The 21,349-nt window shown below is 39.4% G+C and overlaps 2 protein-coding genes across 8 annotated transcripts; both read right to left on the bottom strand.

The window, feature by feature from the left end:
- Nucleotides 1-5,920: 5,920 nt before the first annotated feature.
- ergic53 (lectin, mannose binding protein ergic53) lies at nt 5,921-8,659 on the bottom strand. The gene is made up of 5 exons (XM_018006175.2): nt 8,403-8,659; nt 7,465-8,186; nt 6,818-7,308; nt 6,626-6,751; nt 5,921-6,563 (listed from the first exon to the last, which is right to left on the bottom strand). The coding sequence occupies exons 1-5, from the start codon at nt 8,608-8,610 to the stop codon at nt 6,527-6,529; spliced, it is 1,584 nt and encodes a 527-aa protein (XP_017861664.1). The 5' UTR covers nt 8,611-8,659; the 3' UTR covers nt 5,921-6,526.
- Nucleotides 8,660-8,980: 321 nt separating this feature from the next.
- foi (solute carrier family 39 fear-of-intimacy) lies at nt 8,981-21,334 on the bottom strand. 7 transcript variants are annotated; one of them, XM_018006172.2, is made up of 6 exons: nt 20,817-21,334; nt 13,759-14,363; nt 13,371-13,689; nt 11,758-11,927; nt 10,667-11,692; nt 8,981-10,599 (listed from the first exon to the last, which is right to left on the bottom strand). In XM_018006172.2, exons 2-6 carry the CDS (start codon nt 14,179-14,181, stop codon nt 10,429-10,431), a joined length of 2,109 nt encoding a protein of 702 aa, XP_017861661.1. In that variant the 5' UTR covers nt 14,182-14,363; nt 20,817-21,334; the 3' UTR covers nt 8,981-10,428. The 7 variants fall into 7 exon arrangements, with proteins under 7 accessions (XP_017861661.1, XP_089323399.1, XP_089323400.1 ...); XM_089467273.1 differs by having other exon boundaries at nt 20,829-21,334; XM_089467274.1 differs by lacking the exon at nt 20,817-21,334 and adding an exon at nt 18,535-18,830.
- Nucleotides 21,335-21,349: the final 15 nt, after the last annotated feature.

Here is a 21,349-nt window from a genome sequence, read left to right as displayed (position 1 = left end):
TTTCCGAATTCTCTCAACCAACTAGAAGTCTTGTCCAGTTGCCTGTAGTTGCCTTATAGCATCCCAAATTTTATTGATCTAAAATCCAGCTGCTCTCTGACTTCACAGCCTCGAATTCCTTTCGCTCCCTGACACTACTCTAAATACATTTTCTATTTGTCAGGCTCACTCAACGCTGGCAGTCGTAAAAATCTGTTTGAATATGGACTCGGACTCAGGCTGAGACCTCAACAAGCATTAGGCCATGTCGACGCATGCCATAGCTGGGATAAATAGACTGTTGAGTCATTAAACAATTTACGCAGCTATAAATTTACGCAATTTACTTATTGCGCTTGGGTCTAGGCAAGTGCACACAGGCGAGGCAATAAAAAAACCCAACACCCACATATATACATATATTTATTTATATACATATATACGTCTAGAGAGAGAGAGACATTAACACATCTGTCTAAAATGCTGCTACAAAGTGTGGCCGCCTGTGCGATTAACTTTTTGCATCCTTCACGCTTGGCTGCACGACGGAAATCCCGCAGCATCATCATCCTGCGGCTGTGGCTGGCAGGACATCGCCCACGCTGTTCGCTTGTTTACTTAACTTTTTATTGCCCTCCAACGACAATTTTAATGAATTTGTCATCAATTAAAATTTTTGCTTCTTCGCTCACTTGCTCGCTCAGACAGTGAGTTTGCATAAGTTGTTCCATCTTTTACGACGCGCACGTTCCTCTGGCTGGCTTCAAGGGTTTATTATTTATATCATCATCATCATCATCATCAACATCCTCCTCAGCATCATGATCATAATGCGCATAACTGAACGGGCTCAAGCGCAGCTATAAAAATAATTTGTGGCCTTAGCTCGACAAACCCCTGCGACACGAAAACCAACATCAAAATTTCACTTTCTAAACGCATTTAAGGGGTAAAGCGATGAGAGGCCAACGGCTGGCAGCAATTTGTAGTCATTGCCTTGTTATGCCCGTCCAGGAAGTAAAGAACGAGTATATTGGTTTGTTGACATGCTCAGCTGTATCTCTTTCTAGCTGCCGATGGGGTCGTAACTACTTAGTTATAATGGCTAAAGAGAGAGAGAAGGAGAAAGAGAGATCTTGGGCTTATATACCAGACTTGCGTTATCTATAGATATATTATTGACTTTGAATCATTTTAAAGAATTATTGTTGTTGACCTATGCTACAGTTAGACCTACAATTATATAGTTCAAGTGAAAAATATACGGAAAATATTAATAGCCATTAACATAAATAGAGCTATTTTTAAGGCGTGAACGCGCATTCGAAAATCAGTTATGCCCGACTGCAACGCTCTAGTTTCTATATTTAATGGGTTTTCATAAATGTTTATTGTCTTCAATATAATGTGTTATATGCAAATCTGCATGCGTTTCAAGTGCTCAACAAATTTGTCGCACAGTCAGTTTATTGCGTTAGTTTTTTTTGGGTGAGTTTGGGCTTTAATTTTAGGGGGCTTGAATCTAGAATTTTAATAATAAACTGCATTTTTGAAACCCTGAAAATATAGTATAGTGAATTCTAATATTTACAAAGAGGAGTATTGGGGAAAATTGTATAGTTAAGAATTGACCTACGTATTAAAACTACGTTTTAGAATTTCTCAGGGAAATACATACTTTAGTTTTTTACCAAAAATCCATTTACATAATCAAATGTGAAAGTTAAACAGGAAAGAGTCAGGCTTCAAGGGAACAAAAACTAGCTTAAAAATCAAGATTTAAATAGAGGAAATGTAGTATCAGCTTAAACAGAATAATACAACGACTCTTTTCCTATGGATATTTTTGTCTGCTCTAACACACATAATACATCGAAATAAACTGATTGCAATGTCAGCTCATGCCATCCATATAATGAAATGAAAATGAGAGTGGATATTTTTATTTTTGTTATCACAGAGTCATTTATCAGCTCGGTCAGCTCTTAAGCAAGAGACAAAACAGCAATTAAGCAAGCATTTAACATGTAACTGCTCGCAACGCCCCAGCGATGAGATGAGCTGAGATGAGAACAGCTTAAAGGAGGAGGAGGAGGAACAGCAGCAGGGGGAGGAGAAGATGGAGTAGCTGGCAGTAGATGTGATGAGTCGCGACAACGTCGCCCGTGTGTGTGTGTGTGTGCGTGTGGATAGTACACCCTCATTACCTTAGGGGTTGGGTGTGGGGGGTCTGCAAAACAGTTTCCAATTCGCTGACTTGTCGCACCCAGTGAAAAGGTCCCTCGGACGATAAACGTCGCTGATAGCGCAACATTTATCAACGAATAACAACTTGTAACAGCAGCAACAACAACAACAACAACAATAACAAGTTGAGGCCCAAGCTCAATTGAGTCTCAAATTGATGTCAGCATTATCGCTAGCTGTCATCTAGAACAGGGAGTTGGGGTTGGATTGGCAGTCGGGGAGTTACTCGCATTTATTCTTAATTTTTGTCAGCATTTAACAGCGGGCGAGCGCTGTTCAGAATTTCACATGGCCGCAATTGCATATTTATGTAGATGCAAAATGCAATTTTAGTTTGCGCTTCGATTTAAGTGCTCATAAATAAAAATGCCACCCCAAAGCGTAGCAATTGTTGAGCCACCCTAAGCCAGAGGGCTGGCTGTCAAAAAGGCAACCGGAAAAGTTTGTAAACAAAACTAATGCCGACATGGGTGTTGATAAAGTTCTCCAAGAGAAGACACAGAGGCTGAGAGTGAGAGAGCGAGAAACAGACAGAGAAAAATAGGAAAAGACAGAGTGAATGAGAGGGTGGGGGTAGTAGCATCTCTAACCCAGCCAGCATCCGCTTATTGAATCGCACTACACGCTTGATTGCCCGCTAAACGGATGTGCAGAAACAGGAGCAGGAGCAGGAGCCGGAAGAGTAGTTGTCCTGGCATTCGATTCGAGTGTGACATGTGAATTCGTCATACCAAGAAGCGCAAAATATTATCCAGCTACGAAAAATTTTGTTCTGGTTTTTCGCAAACATCGCAAAAGGCTGCTGCATGGGGTGGAGCTGAACTTCGCCCTTCACATATCTAATGGACTAGCCCTTTGTCATTGGCTTTTCCGGCATTCGAATCTAATGGCATGAGAAACATTAAACATGTGATGCATTTTCATTTTCCAAGCTCTAGGCTTTCCACACAAATGTTTTGTGTGAAGGAGACGGGGGTATATAGATTGATTAAGTTTTAAATGAGCTACAACTTAGGAGGAGTTCCAGACAAAGGTTTTCATGCAACTGCATGAAATATTAGAGTAGTTAGAAGCTGAGGAGAAATTTCGTAGAGTGTATATGTTATTGAGATTAGCTAAGAACTAGATACCTAACTATAACTTATTGTAGATCAAGGAAAACCTTAAATATTTATATGAATTTTGAGGTTAGGTATTTACTGAGATTTTGTTACAGAACATTTGCTCTATAAAGCAACAAATCTGTGTGAGGGTGGATAACCAATTGTTTTGCAATGTAATTCCCTGCCTCTTAAGCCTTCACAACTTCTATAAATTAATTATTAATTTACAAAAGCCAAGCTTAACACTAAAAGGTTTTTAGCTAATTAAAAAAAATCTGAAACAGTCCAGCTCACTTTAACAAATTGCAACAAATACTTAATCCAGAAGTTATGCTATATATTCCTAACCATCCAACACATCGGTTTCGTTTGACAGTTATGGAAATTTATGATTCATTGCCAGAGATTTGAGCTGGAACTGGGGAAAAAACTTTTCGCGACCCGAAACCCATTGGCAATGCAATATCCATTTGTTTGCGCAACATTTGTCACACAAAGGCTGGATGGATGAGGATGAGAAGTATAAGCATCTATGGAGGAGTATCACTCAGCATCCAGCCACCCCGTAACATTGTAATAACATAACTTTGACTTTGATTTTATATCCTGGCAAATGTTGCAAAAACTGTCCTCGCTTTCTGGCTGGCTGCGAATTTATGAATTTCATTTACTAATGGATTGTGGTAAGCGCCCGAAAATACCACAGATGTCCAAATATGCTCGTTCCCTGGATTATTAAAGTTATGTCGAGAGATTGTAGAGCAGTGAAAAGTTAAAGCAGTGAAATTACAAGTAGAGTTTCTAATCAAATTATTTGCTCAATAATAAATTGAGTCTGATACGCTACGTTTTTAAGTATATTTAAGGAAATAATCATTTCAATCAAGCAAGGAATTCCTATAGATAATGGGCTCAATTTTAACAATTTGGATTTTATTATTAAGGTTTTAATATGAAATGGGGTTTGAATTTATTGTTGAGAAGAAAAGACATAATAGTCAAAGGATAATAAAGTTCAAGTTTGAAGAAACAAATACAATATTTACAAAAAATGGGAACATAATTTATTTTACAATGAAAGTTATAAAATTGGGTACTCAATGAAATTGTTATGCTCCAACCTATTCAAAAAATATAAAAAATTAATCTGACCCTAAATAATAATTCAAACTACAAGCAAAAACCAATTCCACATGAAAGCTTATTAACTTTTTACTGCATAAATTAATACTTAAACAATTTTATAGAATCATGAATATTATTATTCGTTTTTCGGGAAAACAACATTCAGTCTAGAGCGCGTGGCCATTTTGTACGCCTGTTTGGCCAACTGCGATTGGCTGTTATGAAAACATAATAGCCATGTGTATGGCTCCCCGCCTCCTGTTCATACGCTCTACTGGTCCTGCGCAATGTCTTGCTATTTCTGCTGCTGCTGCGTGTACATAATATGCGCAGAACTTATATAAGCGCCTGACTCTATATACCCGGCAACCGCAGATGCCATCCAACCAGACTCGCACCCCAACCATGGGGACAGAAAAAAAAAATACTACATATTTATAACATGGAAGCTGCCGACTGCCGGCTGCTGTTGGCTTCTGTCCATTTATCTTTAGATCTGGGGTTTTTTCACTCGGTTGGGTAGAACCTCAAGCCTCGAGATGCGACCAATGGCAGTCAAATTTTATGGGCAAACTTTTTCTGCTACTCTTCCCTCTTCTCCCTGCTGGGCAGCAAATGCGCCAAAGTGGCGCCATTTTTGCCGCAGTGTAAAAACTTTTTGCAATAGAACAACTTTGAATACCCTATTTTAACGTAACAAGAAGATTTATAGAGGCAGGAATGCACGACTAGAATATACCAAGAACTGAATGCCGGGTACCTGTGGTGATTAATTATTGTTAGTTCTACAAATTTAAGAAGTTGTTAAGCCTTTATTTATAAACACGAGCGCACGGATAGTCGGACAGTAGACCTGAAAAAACATCCATCTTATCAGAGTTCAATTCCAAGAAACTTCGAAATATCGATATTCTATATTTCTTCTTAAAGACCTATATGATCTCGGATGACAGCTATATAAGAATTTCACCAAGCCAGCTTCTAACGGTTATACAAACAACTAACTGTTAAACATGAATACTTAATTTTAATAAAAATAATTTACCTCCAATATTTAATTAATAATTTACCCATATTTAATTAATTAATATCTACATTCCTCTAGAATGAAAAAGATCTATTGATATATTTATTTACGTACAGTTTTTTATAAATTTATTTTATTTTTTTTCACTTTAAACATTGAGACTGGAATGGAACATATAAAAAAAAAACACACGTTGCTCATTTCGATTATAATTTATAATTATTATATAATATTCAGTATAAAAAACACGTCTAATGCAAGGTAAACAAAAAGTGTGATAAATTCATTCATCACATTCGATAATATTCAGGTTCGTAACAAAGGAGCTGAAAAAACTCGTTTGCTAAGTCGCACTAAATGGAGAATATTTGAATGTCTGGAAGAACTTGAAGCCAATTTCAACTTGAAGACTCAGACGACCTTAGCACAAAGTAATGTATACAAAAAACATATAAAGTATTTATTGGCTAAATTGATGGAATTCATTATGTATATTATTTTCATAGAGGTTTTACAATTTATATTCTTTTTCTTATGTAATTTTCTTGTTGCTTTTCAAATGCGGCTGCACACGTTTGATATGCACAGTTACTGAGAATAGACTGAAACTTTAGACTTGGCTTAATTAAAAAAAAAAACAGATAGGTTACAAACACAATATAAATGGAAGAGGATAGATAGATTTGCATATATGGTTAGCTCCACTAGATGCTGTACTAGAAGTGCATGAAATTTGTCTTGTGGCTTTTGTCATGAGGCTTCTTCATTGTTCTAATTTTCTTGTTCAGTTTTTCTTGCTTTGTGTTGCTATCAAATTAAGTCACATTTAATTTTGTTTTTGTTTTTTTGTTTTGTTTGGGACCTTGGCGCTATTCAATCAATTAGGTCTACGTAAATCGAACAATTATATAATATTGTGTAGAGTAATCTACGCTGAAGTCTTAAGTATTTCATTTCAACTAAATTTAGTTGCCGCCTAGTCAGGTGTGTGTGTGCTGAGTGTGAGTTCGTTTTAGATATTGTTTTGGTTAGCTGAGCCGAAAGCCTAATAGAACTTTTTCGCCTGCGCCTCGCTGCGATTTCTGTGAACGAATAGAATATGAATTTAGATAAGACAATTCGAGTGTATAATTGATTGACTTACTTGAATATATTGTAGAGAAATACTAGCAGCAATTGCACAGCTGTAACGCTTAGGAACAACGTAACACCCACGCAGCTGCCGGTGGGGCAAGGTGCCGTCTGTGCCCCAGCCTGCGGCATGCCCAATCTGTAATTGAAACGTAGCAAGCATTAGAAACATCAGGAATATGATTAAGTTCAGTAGATGACCAACCTCTGTCCCACGTGGGAGATGCCCTGCTTAACTTGATTCATGCCATCGCGCATTTCGGTTATCAATGACTGCACATCGTAGCCAGTGGACTGAATTTGCGCAGTGGGTGCGTTCTTCTGATTTATTTGTATATTATCAGTGCGCACATTGATATCGCCAGCAAGTTGACGTATCTCCCGTATGGTGGTTAGTAGAATGTTCTGATTAGCAATCAGCAAGTCTATATCCTGCCGTGTGACTCCGACGCCAGCGGATACCTGAGGCAGTGGCGCTTGGCCAGCTGCTGGAGGAGGCAACGCTTGGGCGGCATTGGCCGCCAGGCCACGCGAGACTAGAGAGAGTGTGTTCTCTTGCCGTCCAATGATCTCGTCCACCTTGCGCGACAGTTCGCGCAACTGTTCATTTATCTGGCTTTGTCCCTGCCAAATTTGACGCAGCTCTCGCTGATTCTCCGACTCGTAGAACTCTTCCCATTCCTCCTCGTCTTTGTGCTGTGAAATGAAAAGCCTCGTTAGCTCAACACGCATTATCAGCGGCGCAGATAACGCCTGTCTATCACACAATTCAGTGTCAACGTGGATTAGGCAGACAACTTATGGCATTATAGCCACGCGCCTTAAGTTGCGCACACTGATTAGATAGCTTACCGCTTCGTCTGGATGTTCCTTTTTGTATTCCTGCTTTTGTTTCTCCAGCTTATCCTGGTACTCCTTGTATTCCTGCGTCAGCTTCTCTTGATTGTCAACCTTCGGTGGCTCTTGCACCTGGCCGGCAGCATGCAGTGACGTGGTCAAAAAGTGGAACACATCATGATCGTCGGCCAGGCCACCAGTTGCCGCCGAGATGCCAAAGTAACCATGCTTGGGCAGCTGCACGCCATCGGCACGCAGACACAGCTCGTAGTCATCGTTGTTGTTCGTCATGCCGTTGTGGATGAGCACGGTGAGCACATTGTTATAGTACTCGATGCGAGCACGCGTGGGGAATGGCTTATTACGGAAATCTCTCAAGCATCCGCTGAGCAACTGCGTCGCACCATCATTGGTATGATCGTACTGCTTGGTGCCATCGTTGACGACGGCGCTGATGTAGGGATTGTTGTGCTTGTTGTCATTGTCGAACGAATCAAAGATGATGGCCAGACCGTTCCAACGGTCCGAGGAGCCAAACACAGGTCCATTGTAGTCACCCTTCTCTGTTGTATACCAGAAGGCCAGACCATCGGCACCAATGCGTCCACGTCCCGTCACACGAAACACAATCTCCACATCCCACCAATCAAAGTTTGTCTGTGATTTCGTCCAGATGGCGCCCTTTTGTGAGCGCAACGAGGGCGCCACGCGTACGCTTTCGGCACTGGCGATGGCGTCTGAAATGTAAAGGCAACAGGTGGCATTTAGTTTATACACAATTTCCAATTTAAACAAAGTGCCTGCGTGTACACTTTGTTGCTTTGGCGTTGCGTTGTCGTTCGTAGTTTCTTGTCTGATGCTGGCCGTTTTGCTGTCTCACTTGCACACACGTCAAGCTGCGCAAGTGGTCAAAACAACTGACGTGGAGCTGAGACCCCCTTTCGTTTACTTACTTCCTCCGTATTCCCAAAACGGCACGGTCCCATCTTTTTGAGCCAAATATGGCGGCTTGAACGAGTACTTGTACTCAAACCGTCTATGCACGCCGATGGCGGTGGGGTTCAGGTTGCCAGCCACATTGTTCTGTGTAATAATTATGCAGAAAATAGCCAGAAATTTGCAAATCGTTGGCAGCAGTAATTTCGACCCGGTCGCTGGCATCTTTCACAGTTTGACAGCGCCACTATTGTTGGCCTGCTCTACCAATAACATACAAAGAGTTGCCAAGCTGTCGGCACACGAAGTAAATAGATAATCGCCTATCGGAAGCTATCGATTGCAACAGCGATGCAATTTTCGATACATTACGCGCGCAATATTTAAAGAAAACTTGAGTGATGTTTGTATGATGCGGAAAACATTTATTTGGAAATTTTAAAGAGTGAAAGTGTGAAAGTGCATCGCTAGAACATTGTATACATCTAAAAATGTTCGTAAAGAATGCTGTTTCGTTATATCGACTTAAATTTATTATTATACTCGTATGTTTATTTCGTTTCAATTGCCTTTTGCTTGATATCACCAAAGAATGTTATTTTTTAATTTTTAGAAAAATGTTTTAATATATATATAGTATTGTTTAATTTTGAGCTTATAACTAGTATATATATAGGTTTTACTGCCTCAATAGCATTTAGTGTGGGCTTATTGTTTGCTCAGCTAATAAGGATGTCATACTTAGCTGTGTGTGTAAATGTTGTGGGCTTTTGCTTCTCAGATTCCTCTATCCGAGACTTGCGCTTCATTTTACAAATGTTAGTTACTCAATTCAATATTCAATCACAATCACTTACGTTTAGTTATGTGTGGGTGTGGGTGTGCAATTAAATAAAAAATAAAACACAAAATTCGTTTTTGTTAGAAAAACATAAGTCTAAGCATATTTGAAACTTTGTTTATTTCAACATAAAAAATAAACAAACATAAATTATGATGCCAAAAAAGAAGGAGGATATATGATCATGCCCTATTAAGTCCTATTACGATAGCAATAAATTAAGTTTAAATAATTTTGTGGATTGCAAAAAGTAGTACGAAACAAAACGTTAAGTACTGCTAAATATAATTTGTAATTATATGTATATATACCGTTATATATATACACATATATAAAGGATATACAAAATTATGTTGCTTAGTCGAATGTGTTTTTTTTAACGTGCGTTCCCTAAAGACTACAGAATACAAAAAATCTATGTGTATATAACTGTTTGCCTTTAAAAATATACACGCTACAATATTGAATCGCAATTTCGTAAATTTAAGATTGGGTTTCATTTCAAAGACTTAACGTCTATAGCGATTACATGCATTTGTAGGCTCTATCATATTCATCAGTGCTCGCCTTTGTTTCAATTCAATTATTGTTTCTCTTCTGAATATTTTTGGATGTTTCTGTGTTCATATTTAACTTTTAAAGCAAGTTTTGTTTTGCTTTTTATCGTTTTTTAAATTCATAATCACTTTATAGCTTATGCACATTGAAAGTTTCTTACATTAAATGTGGGTGTGTATGTTATGTATGTATGTTGAGTGTATGTGCTGATTATGTATGTGTATGTGTATGTGTATATAAATCAATATAAACTGATTCGAAAATGAACGCAAATTGGCTTATGAGACTTTTAGGAACGAAATTCAATTTGCGGACAACGTTTCAGTGGCAGTTAACAAATGTCCATCTGTGTGTTTCATAAACTGTTTAACAAATGCGAATCTTATGGGATTAATTACTTAATGATTTGCGATGACTCTTTTGTATGCATGTATGTGTGTAAAACTGTGTGCTTGAATGTGGACTGAGGTAAATAATATATATATAACATAGAGTACTACAATTATACAAAAACTAAAAAGACCTATGCTCGAAAAATACACATAATACGCTACAAGATTCTCTGCTTGGCTCTGAAGACAGTGGATCTCCTTCTCTCCGTGGCTCTCGCTCTCGCTCTCTATCTCTCATCCTCATTAGCTCCTTTAGTGCACATGCTGGTGATGAACTGAGCTAGTCGGCGTTGTTCCAAATGCGTTCATCAATTGTCCCTCATAGATGGCAATGAATAGCATAATAACCACACCACTGAGCATGCCCAGAATTTGCAACAAAAACTGTGCCAGTGACTTGTGCGCAGCCGAGATCTCCGGCATCTGTAAATTAAATCGATGATCCAAAGTTTAGCATAGAGATTATCTGACGAAAGCCCCAAATACTCACCATATCGACCAGCGCAATGTAGATGAAGAGACCCGCAGCCACGGCAAACATCCATTGAGCCACTTCCTGTGATTGTCCAAACACAATGCCAAAGATCATACCAATAAAACTGAGCACTCCCGTCAACAGATTATAGTACACAGCCGACTTGACCGACATGCCGGCCTTCATCAAGATGGCAAAGTCGCCCAGTTCATGCGGGAGCTCATGACAGAAGACAGCTAATGAGGTTGAGAAGCCACCGGCAATATTCTCAGCAAAAGCAGCACCAATTGCCATACCGTCGGTAAAGTTATGGAGACCATCGCCCATAATGATCATCCAGGCAACAGCGCTCAGCGTCTCCGGTGGCGAGTGCACGTGTCCATGGCGATGACTGTGTCCATGATGGGAGGATTCATGTTCGCGCAATATAACAGTCACATGATCGTTCTTATCCTTCGCGCCATTTACGGTGCCAGCGTTGGTGTCCAATTCAGTTGTTGCCGTATTGCTGCTGTCCTGGTGCTGCTGATGATTGTTGTGATTGTGATTGTGATAATGATGGTTCATTTCGGCATAGTTATTGTGCGAGGTAGAGAGCAGCGATTGTGCGGCTGCTATGGCTTCACTCGATCCTTCTTGTTCAGTCTTGTCACAGTGCCGATTGCTGCACTCGCCGCTGGAAGCATCGCCGCCAGCGCCCGCAGCTGCTGCAGCTGTGGACCCAGCAGGCCCTGTGCCCTCGTCCGGCAAATGCATCCACACATCCTGCTTATTATTTACTGTGATCTCGTCATAGCAGTACGGGTATGAGCTATACTTTTGTTTGCACATTTTGTCACCAGCCACCGAATTGTTAACTGATGAGTCCGGATCGCGCATCACCTTGGCGCGTGATGGTTTCTTTGTTTCCTTCTTCTCAACGCTTTTGCGCCACTCCGATATCATGGTCAGCGCATGTTCCGTGACATAGAAGAAGATAATGCCACCAAGACAGCCCAAACCCTTCATGATCATGCCGCGCTCGTCCTGGCCAGCCAGCGACTAAACCACATAGATAACCAACTATTAGTAAAGTTTATTTTGTAGTTTTTCTAGTCAAAACTTACGTGTGGCAGCAAGTGAAGCAGTGCATCTCCGGTCATCGTGCCCACGGCCAGTGACACGAGATATTGTATGATGTGCTTGTAGTAGCGGGAGCCCATGAATGGTATTATGGCCACGCCCACAAGACCCAATATACCACATGCAAACACCGATGAAAAGGCATAAATCCATACTGTAATAAAATATAAATATATTAAAATAATCTACATACAAATAGGTATACCCGCACCATATATATATACATATATATGTATATACGTAATGTGGTAATCCGTTTTAACTATGAGTGTTTGCCTATATCCAAGCAAGGGCCGAAGAAGAACTATAGAATATCATTTAAGTTATCTTTATGTATGCATCAGTATTCATTTGGTATTTATAGTTGAGTAAAACGAAGCTAGAAGGCTTGCAGCAGCCGATAGTGTTCTCATTGGTCACCTAACGCTCGATTTCAACGATCGCTACCCAGCTCCGGGCTCAACTTTCGAGCGAGTGAAAGTCGCCCAATATAAAAGGCAGCAGGTGCAGCATTTCTTCAGTCGTCCAGGCCCGGTGGGGACCAGTAGTCTAGTGCAGTGAAGTGTGTGTAAATATTCAAGGGCGTTCAGCAATGCATTAAAGACCGAGGAATTACTTAGAAGGAATACTTGGAGGAAATTCTCAAAGGAAATATACAATTCGGTGGCTGGTGACAAACTGTGCAAACAAAAGTATAGCTCATACCCGTACTGCTATGACGAGATCACAGTAAATAATAAGCAGGATGTGTGGATGCATTTGCCGGACGAGGGCACAGGGCCTGCTGGGTCCACAGCTGCAGCAGCTGCGGGCGCTGGCGGCGATGCTTCCAGCGGCGAGTGCAGCAATCGGCACTGTGACAAGACTGAACAAGAAGGATCGAGTGAAGCGGCAGCGGCCGCACAATCGCTGCTCTCTACCTCGCACAATAACTATGCCGAAATGAACCATCATTATCACAATCACAATCACAACAATCATCATGCTTAGCTGAACGCCCTTGAATATTTACACAAACACCATTTCACTTTACTGCACTGACCCCCACCGGGCGACTGAAGAAATGCTGTGCTGCTGTTCTTTATATAACGATCGTTGCAGTCGAGACAATGCATGGCAATATGGGCCATTTTGGCGGCATAGTCTACATTATTATATTACTAATATTTAACTTGAATCTCGGATTTTTTTCTCTTCAATTGTGCCACGCCTTTTTTTCGCCCCCTATTTAAGTATACGTAAATTCCAGGTTTTCACCATAAATTTTTGGACTTTATGCCACCGATCAAGGAAAATCGACCATAGTGCAATGGAGCAATGGTAGCATTTGATATTCTCGGAATTCCGCGACGGTTGTCATTTCACAAGAATATTGCATCATCCGCTATGGAGCTATGGGGCGCTATGGAGATTGATAAGGAGAATGCTGGTTCTTCAACAACTGCTGGCGCTTCAACATATAATAAATGATACACAGCCTATGCACACATACGTACATATTTATAATTATTTAAACAGGCTAGATCTAGCTTGAAAGAGGCTAAACTGGAAACACTGTTACACATTATTTCCCTCCTGTCGCAATATCCGAACTTACCATACAAAATATCAGCTTTCTGTTGCGCCTCGAATTTATCAATATCAGCTAAAACTTCGGGCGCAATGCAACCGCCGCTGCTCGTCGCCAATTCGTGCAGCAGCACTGGACACAGATACATCAGTTCCCTTTCATTTAGCTCATAGTCCGGCTGTGGTGGTGCAGTGGCTTCGATTGGGGTGCAGGCAATGCTGGTGCTCGTGCCGTTGGGTATTAGCGTGCAGTTGGTCAACAGCAGTGGGTGCTCCGCTGCTTTATCGCCGATATGGCTGAGATCATGCGGCTGCACATGATGCACCAGGCGATCAACTGGCACACACTGTAATATAATATAATAAAAAGAGGACGTTAATCAAACTTGAAGTTGGAAAGAACTGCAGCTACTTACGCTGTCATTGCTGCTGACCAGATGCTGCAGTCCGAGCTGCTGCATCAGGGTACGCAAACTGCTGGCATTGAGAGCCTCTTGCAGTTGCATCAACTGCTGCAGGTAGTGTTGTGTAATCTGCGGGACGTGTTTCAGTGGCGCGCCGTGCTCGTGCTCGGGCTCATGGTCGTGACCAGTGTGTCGCTTGTGTCTCTTGTAGGGCGGACTTGTGCTATAGTTCTGGGTATCATTCTCATCGGCCAGCTGCCTCTGTTCGGTGGATATCTCACTGGATGGACTTAGATTGCCATTGGCTAAATGTGCATTCAGACTGATCGTTGTGCGCTGGGTCGCCCACAGCTTGTCCGCATCGTGATCCTGGCAATGCAACCGCTGTGCACACAGCAGGCACACCACACAGACGGCCATTATGTGTCGTGCCATCGTGGACACTCGATGCTTATTGCTAATTGTTGTTGAATCTGTTGATGCCCCTGCTCCCGCTGCCGCTCCAGCTTCTGTTCCCGTTCCCGCTCTGTCCACTGACTTCTGTGACTGATTTATTTTCGTATGTTGTGGCCCAATCTGCTCATTATATATTCCGAAATTCCAGCGCTTTGTTGAATCTGCAAGCAGGTAAGAAAATATATAGTTGGAATTAGCTAACTGCTGGCCGACTCAATGAAGCGTGTTGGACGACACTGTGAATACCCCCACACTCATTACGCATGTGTCGATCACAAATTACAAAAACCATTGCAAAAGCCGACAATAACAACAACAACAAACAGCCCCAACAAATTAGCGGAAGTTCAAGTTCATTTGGCGGCCACTTGATGAGGACTCCAAATATGGACACGTATTGTTATGCCACACACACACACTCAACCACTTTGGCTGCTGCCTTAAATGGCACATTGTGGCTGCATTTCTTGCTGCCAATTCAATTCAACTCAACTTTGGCATCATATTTAGCGAATCAATCATTTCTAAGTAGGTGTGAAAATGTTATTAAAACGTGTTTTCTAATCGCAGCTTATAAATGTTCTCTGTGTAGGTTCACTTGATATTTCAATTGCTATTCTTTATATAGTTATATCCAGTGACAGTCCGAAGGAGTCTTAACCACAGTTGTCTGCTAGATCAGTGACAAGAGACGAGTTGAGCCAGCCATATGGTTTGGTAGATCAACAAGAACTTTAAAGGAAATTATATATAGACATATGTATGTATGTGTATCATTATCTAATTTGTTTATATAAAAATAAAAAATGCAATGTAATCATAGCTATTGGTTAATCTAAATAGAAAATAAAATATATACCAACTTGAAGCATGAGATAACAAACAGCTCATCTCTATGAATTGCTATGAGTTACTAGTCCACAAGCACAGTGTATTTTTTTAGCTAACTAGAAGAAATTTCAAAAATTCTGCGCATTATTCTCCAGTTTTACCATCACAAGTTATCACTTTACATTGTAGTCCGCTTAGATAAGCTCTTTATGAGACAATCTGTAACTCATTTACATTAATTTAAGATCTTAGAGTCTTAACTATTGCACTTTTAGTTTCTCTATATGCATTCCTTCGCATTATCTAAAACTCACTCAAGTCAAGTTCTGTTCTTGCTAGCTAAGCGGCTTTCGCCTTAATGCATTGCCTGCGATTGCCAAACAACACGAAAAGTCAAGTTAATTAGCTTCGAGCCGCGATTATATAAAGTGTGGGAGTCATAGACAGCTCCCCCCACCAACGGCGACGTCATCGATGGCTGCAACAAGGCAAAATGCAAACCACATTTGGCGCGTGGCAAAAGTGAAAGACATGGCAATAGCAATAGAAAATGTTGCCGCAACGCCAGCAAACCAAGATAACGAAACTATTTTAAGAGGGAAATGATCGACTAGTAAATACCCTGAAAGTGCTAAAAGTGCGTTTTGATGAAAAATTTACTGTAAGAAACTATACATATGCAATATTTTCTGATTCTAGCTCTAAAATGCTAAATGTACTCAAATAACTAAACCCTTAAACGATTTTCATCTATACTATAGGATTTATTATAGACATACTATATACCATTTCGGCTCTAACTCCATAGTAAAATTACACTTCTACTCTTAATTAGTAACTATCATGATCAAGAATATCACAGTCTCAAGCTGCTATCTATCTGTTGCAGAAACTTTTGCACAATCAATATACCCTCAATTTGTTATGCAGTTGCAATGGGCTGAGGGTATAAAATACGTTAACCCAATACTGAAAATTGCTTTGTTATTGCTTTAACTAGCTGCAGGCAGTAGTTGTTGTTATTGTTTATTATGTTTGTTGTTGTCATTTAAACAATTTTGCAATTGCGCACTGAATGGACTACCAGACAATTAGTTTGATTTCCTGCAAACCAGCTGGAAGGCGGTAGGGCGGCAGGGCGGCAGGGCGGGCGAGCAGCCCAATTATTGATAAAACTTTAGTCAAAAAATATATTTACGACCAGCATGCTGCCTGGAACACACTACGTAGGGCTGATGTTAGCGTGAGTAGGCGTATTTTGCACCTACGCAATTTCTATCAACTATCATCGACCTAATAAAAGGGAAACGTCACCGTTTTCCGCTGCCGCTGTTGTTGCACTAAAGTTGCTGGCGTGAAGGTCATGGGGGCGGCCGGTGGGCGTGGCATTGCACTTGGGCAATGACAAGGACGCACGAGCGACACAGCCAGGCGACGCTGAAGGTGAAAGGTTGAAGTCAAACGTGCACTTGTTGCCAGGCAAAAACAAAAAATAATAATAATAATAAATAAAACCAACTCTGCAACAACTTGATTATATAGCAATAAAAATCAATTAAACAAAATACAATAACAAAATGCAGAAAAAAGAAATATTTCAAAAAGAAGCCACGCTTCAATAAACGACCGACTTTTCTCACACAAGTTTTTTTTTTTATTATTAAAATTGAATTTGCTTCTGATGTCTTTTTTGTTTTTGTTTTGTTGTTGTTGCAATTTGTCAATTTGTCAATTTGCCGTTGCCAATCAATTCGACTACTCAGTCAATTGGTCAAGTGCTGACCGCCAATCGTTGTTGTTTTTTGTTGTATTTTCTGTTTATTTGTAATCAAAGCTCATTTGAATTCAGTTTGCATGTTTTTATGAAATCACAGACACATACTCAACGAAACACTGCGAGAAATTGCAGTACGTCTAATTGAAAATAAATTGCTATGCAAATTATAGAAAATATATTAAAGAACTCAGAGAATTGTTTTTGTATAAGATTTGTTAAAGATTTTTGTTTTAAAGTTTCACAATTGCACTGAGAGAAATTGAAAGTTGCTATAAGATTTATTGAATTTAGTCTCATATTTTATAGAGTTTATAGCACGTAGGCTTAAATAATTTTGCTTCACAGTAAACAGCAAACAGTAGCTAAGAGCATTTTAAGACACTGAGAGAAATTAAGTGCTAATTATATTTAGTAAATATCCAAGAACTTTTTGACAGTAATATTTCATATTCTAATCTCTTGCACCACTGTAACCCACACATACACACACACAGTGAAACACAGAGAAATTAATGAGTATAAAATTCACTTTTAGGCCAGACAAACTTTTAAGTATTTTAGTTTTTTTATACGATATAGAAATGTATATTCTTTTCATATAATTTGGCTAATTTAGCTTTGCTGCAACCCGCACACCCACCCACCAGCCACTGGGCCAAGCTCTGGACGCGCTTTCAAACAAAACTTAACTGAGTAGCGCGCGACGCTTTCAGCTGGTTTATATAGTAAACTTGTGTGAATTGCTTTTCATTATATACATATGTATGTATGTGTGTGGGTCGGGTCTCTCTGTTGATCTGTTACATCGATGTCGCGCCCAGTTTCCGTCTGGTCGGTAATCTTTTGGAGCACTCTATTATCAAAACAAGGGAATGGGGCGTGCTCAAATCGACCAGAGTGTCGAATTAGCTTGTAGTAAAACAAAAATACTATATGTATATATAAATGAGCTCAATAATATCGATCGCAAGCTAGAAGATCTGTATATAAAATATTTCGATTTTGCTTGAATATTAAGTACGTTCATAATGCTTGGAGAAAGTAAATTTCAGTTTGTAGCACTGATGACCATAAATTAGGCTAGGACAATATCAGATAAAAAAAATCAATTTGGAATTGGAGATATGATTGAATATAGACTCGATAGTAGAACAAGTTATGTAACTATTAATACAACATAGAACTCTTTGCCAAACTTCAGTAGAAACCTATACAATATACAGCTCTTATAATTATGCTCTTACGATTTACTTAAAGGAATTTTTATCTAATAAATATTCTTTTCTGAATGAGCTTTCCCATAACTAGTAACATAATATAATCATATAATCCTCTTAAAAGTGCCTATGCATGCATCGTTCAGATAAACAATCGTTCAGATAAACAATGATCCGCAGCTTTCTCAGATCCTCTTGTTTCATTTCATATAAACTTCTACTTCAGTCTCAAGAGCTCCAAATTCCAAAATCTTCAAATATCAAGGAGAAAAAACAAATTGCTGATCGTAATTGCTAAGCTGGCATAAATAATAAATAATTTCCACGAAGCCACATAAATCTTCAGGGCCAATAAACTTGTGTGGCTGAGTCATGTGCTTTTTTTTATGGTTGAATCTCCATTTTGGCACTTTTGAAAACTGAAATTTCATACCTAAAGCCCCACGACGATAGCAAATCACATACACAGCATAAATGAACGAAAATTTGGGCTCGTTGTATTATTACCGGTTGTCGAGCCCGCGAAACGAACTCAGCGTCGACTCAGCTCGTTTCACGTTATCTCCAATTCTCCAATTCTCCACTCAGCAGGGAGCACAACATGAAATTTCAGCCGCCAGCTAATAATATTGTTAGGTAGATATGGACCGACTCATATGACTGAACAAACAAATTGCGAGTGCTTTTTTAGGGCAATGCCCGCCGTCGCGATACCCTCCTGAACACAGCACAAACTAAAATTAACAAGAATACATAATTTTTTTTTTGAACTCAGAACAGAAAACAAAACGAATTTTTGGATAAAAGAGTACTAGGATTAGAAAAAACTTTCCAATATTAAGAAGTCTACATGGAAAGAAGTAGAATACTTAACATTTACAAGAATACCACAAAATTTACATTAATCTTAAGTAAAAATTCATCTAGATTCCCTAAGCGGCAGCTGAGCTGTTGGACACAAACACTTGCACAAACTTTGCAGGGTATATTAACTTTATGGATGAGCTTAATGTTCTGAATAGCAGCTGACTTGAAGATTTACAAGTTGATATATATTATATATACATATATATATATATATATATATGTTTATAGTAAATATGCTTAGAGTGCCGCTCACGTTGCCTTTAGTTGATGTCGCTGCCGCTGTTACCGACTTGGCCTGCCGCTATCGTAGTCATTTGTCGAATGTGGAGTGACCTTCCCATGTCCATTGACTACGCCGCACTCATAGTAAATAGTGTATTACGAGGGTCCAAGTGTAGCACGACATACACCTGGACTGTACCTGTGCCTGTACCTCATACCGATTTACGGCTACAAACTAAACTTATTGAAGGGCTGCTCATTACGATAAATAATTCATTTTAGATCTATATCGAGAATCATGCGGTAATCGCCTTGTAATGTCCCAATGCTTCCTGATAAAATGCGAGGGTCGATCAGGTGGTGCTAAAATGGGTTCGTTAAAATGCATTGCATGAACTATGTAATTCACTTCGTTGCACTCTCAATTCGATTGCTGGCGACTTTGTTTATATGCAGTCGCATGTTGCAAGCGATTCCAATTGTTCTGTTCTGTTCCATGACCATTGCCAATTGATAAACCTCAATCAACTCTATAATTGTGCCATATATACATATATACAATTATTGCAGAGTTTTCTCAGTTCGAATTACCAGCTTTTGGATACTCTTTATGAAGGTTTTCTCGAAATGACTTTCAAATGGATAAACTTAAGTTCTTGGAACTTTCTATTTCACTCTAGTTACAATTTATCTTTAGTAGCATAAGTATTAAAGATAGTAGAGTATTAAACTAAATTGCCCGGTAATACCCTTTATACTACTTCCATACAAACTTGTTAGCAAACAGGTGAACGTGCTGCGAGTGTGAAATATTCCTGAAAGCTGTAGGCTATACAAGAACTTAGCTACCAAAACAAATGTATTGTTTTATGTAAATGTATACATATATGAATACACAAAGTCCACAGCATTATTAACCCCGTTTACCAATTTTAACTACAAGTAGAGCATTAAAAAGTACTTTCCAAACACATGTTGATATGATAAATATGTCATTGCCGATAGGCCACTATATATACGGCCCCACACACAAATACATACGCATACCCATACAAAGCATACATATGTACATATGTATATGTATGCCTGCATATTCATTAAACACCCACACAGCAAATAGTATTACCAAATTAGACAACTAATCTAATGATAAGATACTACTAAATACATATATTTATGCAAAATTTGTTATCTTGCAATAACGAAGCATTTCAGTTGCCCCAAATAGTTAAATAAAAATCAAATTTAGAACTACAAAGCAAATACCAAAAAATAGCATTAAATTATTCATATAGAATAGCATATATACATATGCACGTATATATATATATATTGTAAATACACACATACACAAGTGTCAAAATAAAAAAAAAATCCAACGCACATGGACTGTGCTCTATAAATACATGCATATAAGTGATGAATGGAAGAGTGGGGCGGATTTGGTATTGGTGGAGTGGTCGCTGCTGATGCACACACGCACACATGCACACAACTGTCGTTATTGGTGTGAATAGAAAGAGAATCACTGCGTAATCTAAGCATACGATCAAATCAAAAGTTGGTTATAAACCGCATATCAACAAGCAAGCATTCACACGGCCCACACATAACAGACACTCAGGCACACTCACTCACACTCACACACATATATTTTGCAGAAAAATGCGGTCGTTTTGCAGTATGGTTTAGAAACTTACCTGTCTACGTACAATGTATATCTTTGACTACAGCCGATTTTAAACGTACTTCACATGTGTCAATTACGAATTTGATTTGAATCGCTGCTGCACTTAGAGCGTAGTGATTGCATTGATTGAGTGCTGTTTAAGTTGGAGCTGAATGAATGTTAATACGGCAATCTATTAAACTGCACGAAATGGGGAGATAAGGGCTTTTGTTGATTCCGTTGCAGTAATCTTCTTTAATACAGTATTTGTATGTAGCATCAGCTAGAAGCAGCGGCGGCGTCGCTATCCGAGCGGCAATGGTATGAATTGGCTGGGATCAAAACCACGCACGAAAAAGGCACCAACACGTCACGCGCACAATCCTTCAGTGTTTGGGCTAATTAATGACGTCACGAGTGCTGCAGCTAATTTATTTTCGATATTTAAATAAATGCCGATTTACATTGCACGCCGCTCTAAGAAATTTGCAATTAACAAAAAAAATATCACTGCTTCTTCTTATATAATGCCATTCACATGACAAATGAGAACCGAATGTGTGA

Source organism: Drosophila arizonae, chromosome 4, assembly GCF_054131065.1.
Source record: "Drosophila arizonae isolate 15081-1271.41 chromosome 4, UAZ_ARI_1.0, whole genome shotgun sequence".
NCBI lineage: Eukaryota > Metazoa > Arthropoda > Insecta > Diptera > Drosophilidae > Drosophila > Drosophila arizonae.
The sequence above is the reverse complement of the archived record's forward strand: the minus strand, read 5'-3'. Positions and strand labels throughout refer to the sequence as shown.

Excerpts from the sequence above, each read along its gene's own strand:
- ergic53 (XM_018006175.2), bottom strand. The coding sequence starts at position 8,610 with ATGCCAGCGACCGGGTCGAAATTACTGCTGCCAACGATTTGCAAATTT. Across the intron at positions 8,187-8,402 it reads GTTTTGGGAATACGGAGGAA|ACGCCATCGCCAGTGCCGAA; the intron begins GTAAGTAAACGA and ends TTTACATTTCAG. Across the intron at positions 6,752-6,817 it reads ATCTCCCACGTGGGACAGAG|ATTGGGCATGCCGCAGGCTG; the intron begins GTTGGTCATCTA and ends TTTCAATTACAG.
- foi (XM_089467270.1), bottom strand. The coding sequence starts at position 15,093 with ATGAGCTGTTTGTTATCTCATGCTTCAA. Across the intron at positions 13,690-13,758 it reads TGGTCAGCAGCAATGACAGC|TGTGTGCCAGTTGATCGCCT; the intron begins GTAAGTAGCTGC and ends ATTATATTACAG. Across the intron at positions 11,928-13,370 it reads GAAAGCTGATATTTTGTATG|TATGGATTTATGCCTTTTCA; the intron begins GTAAGTTCGGAT and ends ATTTTATTACAG.